Source organism: Drosophila gunungcola (genome assembly GCF_025200985.1).
Source record: "Drosophila gunungcola strain Sukarami chromosome X unlocalized genomic scaffold, Dgunungcola_SK_2 000023F, whole genome shotgun sequence".
Lineage (NCBI taxonomy): Eukaryota > Metazoa > Arthropoda > Insecta > Diptera > Drosophilidae > Drosophila > Drosophila gunungcola.
In genome coordinates, this window is record NW_026453185.1 from 762,051 (window position 1) to 766,451 (window position 4,401).

The 4,401-nt window shown below is 40.9% G+C and overlaps 1 protein-coding gene across 1 annotated transcript; it reads left to right on the forward strand.

The window, feature by feature from the left end:
• Positions 1–593: 593 nt before the first annotated feature.
• Positions 594–1,550, forward strand: LOC128260397 (mucin-21). The gene has a single exon (XM_052993368.1). The coding sequence runs from the start codon at positions 665–667 to the stop codon at positions 1,382–1,384; it is 720 nt and encodes a 239-aa protein (XP_052849328.1). The 5' UTR covers positions 594–664; the 3' UTR covers positions 1,385–1,550.
• Positions 1,551–4,401: the final 2,851 nt, after the last annotated feature.

Genomic DNA, 4,401 nt, shown 5'->3' on the forward strand with positions numbered 1-4,401 from the left:
ATGCTTACAACATACTTGTGCCACTTCATTGTTAAATTGAATACTCCGCAAGGTAAACAAAATACTACAAAATATATGTAGTTACTTCAAATATTAGCTTAAATAATTGTTGAATTAGCACGAAAGACCCAAAATTTCTAATTGATCTTATGATATTATCGATTGAGGATTTTATTTGATTATACTTATTTTCCGTCATAGCCCCATTAACCCACTGTGCCCCGAAACCGAAAAACCCCCAACTGAAGCTGCATCTCAGCGTGTTTCTGTTGCTGATTTTAAATTTTAATTAAAGTGCGACTTCTCGGTCTTCTTGGGCCTTTGGGTTTTGGGCTTTGGGTTTTGGGCTATGGGTTTTGGCTTATTTTGCTGTGACCACTTGAGGTCCACGATCCGTGGCTAAAAGCAAACAATGGCCTACAAGTGCGGGCACTTCTTGACACGCTCTTGCCACTCGAACCCCAGGCTATTGGCACTGGCCATTGCTTGTGGCGCCTGGGGCCACAAAGTGCGAAAGAAAGAAAGAAAGGCTTTCTAAAAGCACCCAGCATTCCGTGTTCCATTAAAAACCGATGAGCGAAGAAAGCGTCAACTCATGGTGGGCTATAAAAGTGGCATAGATCTGGACATGGGCACACACAGTCTGTAAGTCCATCGTCCAGAAATGATCAACGCGATTCTAGTGCTCTGTCTGCTGGGCAGTTGGCCCTCGGCGATGGTTGCCCAAAAATTGGACAAGGAGGTGGTGGTGGCCAAGGATCCGGCCACCCGTTTGGCCGGCATTTACGTCAAGGATGGCAACGAGAATGGCCAGCTGCGGTTCCTGGCCTCCGGCCTGACCAGTGGCAGCACCAGCAGCGCCTCCAACACCGGTCTCAATTCGGCCCTCAACCAGTACATAACCAATAAGCAGGATATGCTGGAGCAACTGCGTCCTACGACGGCCACTGGAACGGGGACATCGTTGACAAGTGGAACTGGAACGGTCACGGGCTCAACCACGGGCACAGCTGGATCGGGTCTGGTTACAACCACCGCCAATGGAGCCATCTATGTGAATCTGGGCAACTCGGGCACCTCATCGTCGTCATCCTCGTCCTCATCTTCATCCGCCACCAACGCGGCCATCAACCAAGTGATCTATGGCTCATCACCGATCGCCAGTCTTTTGCCGCAGATCGTTGGCCAGGGGGTTGCCAGTCGAGTGCGTCCCGGTCAGAATAATAACAATAATATCAACAGGAGGCGTGTCCCCGCCCGTAGGCGTCGGGTCAACAAGAGGCGTGGCAGCATCAACAACAACAATCAGCGACGTCGGCGGCGTGGCAACAATCGGGGCAAGAATAAGGCCCAAGTGATGGTTGTTCGCCCAAATCGCGGTTGAACATAACAACAGAAAAACAAAAAAAAAAAAAAACAAAAACATTCCTTAGTTAAGCAACCATAATACACTTTTTTTTTCGAAGGCCTAGCTATTTTTTTTTTAATGATTACTATTAGTATGCGAGAAGGCAACTTAATTTATTTATTTAAATAATTGAAAGCAATTACACTGTTCAACCAAAGTAGTTTTATTTTGGGTTGGGGGCTCTTATGGAATATTCTAATTTTTCAGAACAATATATTGGAAAAGAGTACACATACATACATTGCAAGTAAAATAGATATATATTACTAAATAGCTTAAATGATAACAAAAAATAGTTATTTGGTATTTGAAAAATTTAAGATTTAATTTCTAATATATATCATTTTGTGAAATATATTTTTTTTATTTTAATAAATAGTAAAATAAATAAATATCGTTATTTTTTTAAAGTCTGTTATCTAGAAACTCTTCCAAAAATATTCGGACCTTTAATATTCATGTAAGAGCACAGAAAGTAGCGATATAACTTTTTAAATAAATATTTTACCTTTAGGGTTGGGACATATCAACAAATTTTTACATCCGCAACACATTTAAGTTGCATTTTCTAACATATAGTTGTTAACTTGGGTATGCAATAGTGTTTATTATAATCTTAGTGATTTCGAACGGTATGAAAAATGTATAGTTATAAATCACTGCCCAGCATTCTAAAGAAAATTTAAATAAAATCTTTTTAAATAGGCATTTTCTTACCTTTGATTTATAATAGTGTATTGCAACACCTCAACTGCGATGGGAGAAACCTCAAATTTGTGCAGGCCAGTGTGGGGGGCTTGTGGCACTAATTTATGGGCCAACTGGTATTCATGTTCAGGGCTTTCATTCAGGGGAGCAGCCCCCCGTTGGTGAGCCCCTGGTCAAGTGCAAGACAAACGGTCTCCGGTCGCCGGTCGTCCGGTAGTCGCTGCATGCGGCGGTCAATGTCTTGATAAATGTCTGCCGACTGGCGCCCGGGGAGCAAGCAGCTCAGTCCATTGTAAGCCCCCTTCCGCAATTCGCTATTCGCCATTTGCCGCCACCCATGCCCATGTCGTCGTGGCCATTTCACGCCCCCCCTAAATCACAGTCACGTGTCCTGGCTGTGCATTATGTGCTCATGACTGTAATGAGCCTGTAAGTGGACCTAATCAGTGTCATAATAATAGAAATTAATCACTGCAAGGCCACGGCATGGGTGGCGAGTTGAAAAGGGGCGGTCCGGTTCGGTTCGATAGTCCAGTGCCCGTTTCCACCTTCAGCAGTTGGCAAAAGTCAAAGTTGAAGCTTGGCACAAGAACAAAACCAACTGCTGGCATTTGTGCTCTCGTGCGGTTTTGTGCAGCGCTTTGGCGCATACTTTGTAAATGTTTTGCAATGATTTGATTTGAAATTCATTTGAATTATTGCTTGCTTCCGGTTTCCGGTGCCTTCGAAATACTTTCCTGTTTCCTTTCCCTCAACCCTCAACCCTCCCTCTCCCCCTCCCCCTCCACTGCTCCACAAACGACCCACCCATGGCGAGGATATGGAAGGACCCTATGATGTACGACCAACTTGGTTGGCCTTCTCTTTGCGTCTCTCCCTGGGGAGTTTATTAAGTACTGCCAAGAATACACTCGGGATAAATCAAATTGTGATTGTATTATATTTGAAATTGTCTATTCAATTCTATCTTTTTAGTTCTATAAACATATATAAATCTATACATCAGTGTTTGTTATTAAAAAGTTATATTATATATTATATCATATTATATTTTGTTAGTCTTATAAAAAAGGAAGACATTTTTTTTTTTAATTTATTTTATTAATAGTGACAAGGTAATGAGTAAAATATAACTAGTCCTGGAATCACCAGCCTATTAATTATTTTAAAAAATCAGTTCTTCCTAACCTTACAAGTATAAAACATTTATTTAATTGCGCTTTTCATAAAATAAAGTCTTTAGTTAGGACTTCAATTTTGATTAATGATAGAACTAAGATTATTTGTTATATGGTAAGGCTCCGGTTTATTTCTTTTTAATAAATTATGTATTAAAAGTTATTTGCATGGCCAATTTCTCGCAGTGCATTTGCATAGACCAAACGGCAACTGGTGTGTGAGTGTGCGGAACTTTGTTAATATGCAAGTGAATGGACATTTCCGGTACGGACAAAACGTGCCATGTGCCAGGCCAAAAACCGAAAGCCAAGGTCCTGGCCAAGCCCGCGAAACCATTTGGGGGAAAATCGGTAGCTGGCGGGGATCGGGGGCTTGCAGGGTTTCCAGGGTTTCCAGGGGGGTGGCACAGGTTCACAGCCCAAGGACATGTGCTAAAAGTCCACATCACCATGCGCTGCCCTTGGATCCATTCGCTGGCTCTCTTTGCTCGGATACATTTCGCTGCCCTACAAAAATGGTACTTTTCAAAGAGTCGGAAAGCTAACTTAAGGAGTTTGCCTTACCAATTATATTTTGGACTTGAAAATCAACACTTCAAGAAGTGGTTTTTGAATAAAAATAATTTAAATACAATGAGACTTATTTAAAATACGAAAGTCTGAAGCTTTATGAAAAACTAAATGTAAGGGACTAAAATATTTTAACAATTTATAACAACTTTATTTGTTCAAAATATATTTTCATAAATTTTGAATACAAAACACTACGACCCTCCAAACTAAGTAGCTTTAAATGTTAAATGTTAGGGTTTATAATAGGGTTTATTTTCAATATAGTTTAGCTTTATCTAAGCACAGTTAAAACTTTAAGGGCACTAACAAATTATTGGTAATTTAATCTCTAGTTTTATGTAGATTAAAGGGCATTGAAGAGTCCGCCATTCGACATTAAGAGCTTTTTTTTTGCTTTTGCCAGTTCCTTGGCTTCGCTCATGTGTAATTTTCAATTAAAATGATTTGAGTAGACAACTTTGAACGCTTCTGGCTGTGACTCTGCCACTGACTTGGCTTTTGATTTGGATTCGGATTCGGATACGAGCTTGTGGA

What these genes read in the sequence shown, in the direction of transcription:
- LOC128260397 (XM_052993368.1), top strand. Translation starts at nt 665, where the DNA reads ATGATCAACGCGATTCTAGTGCTCTGTCTGCTGGGCAGTTGGCCCTCG.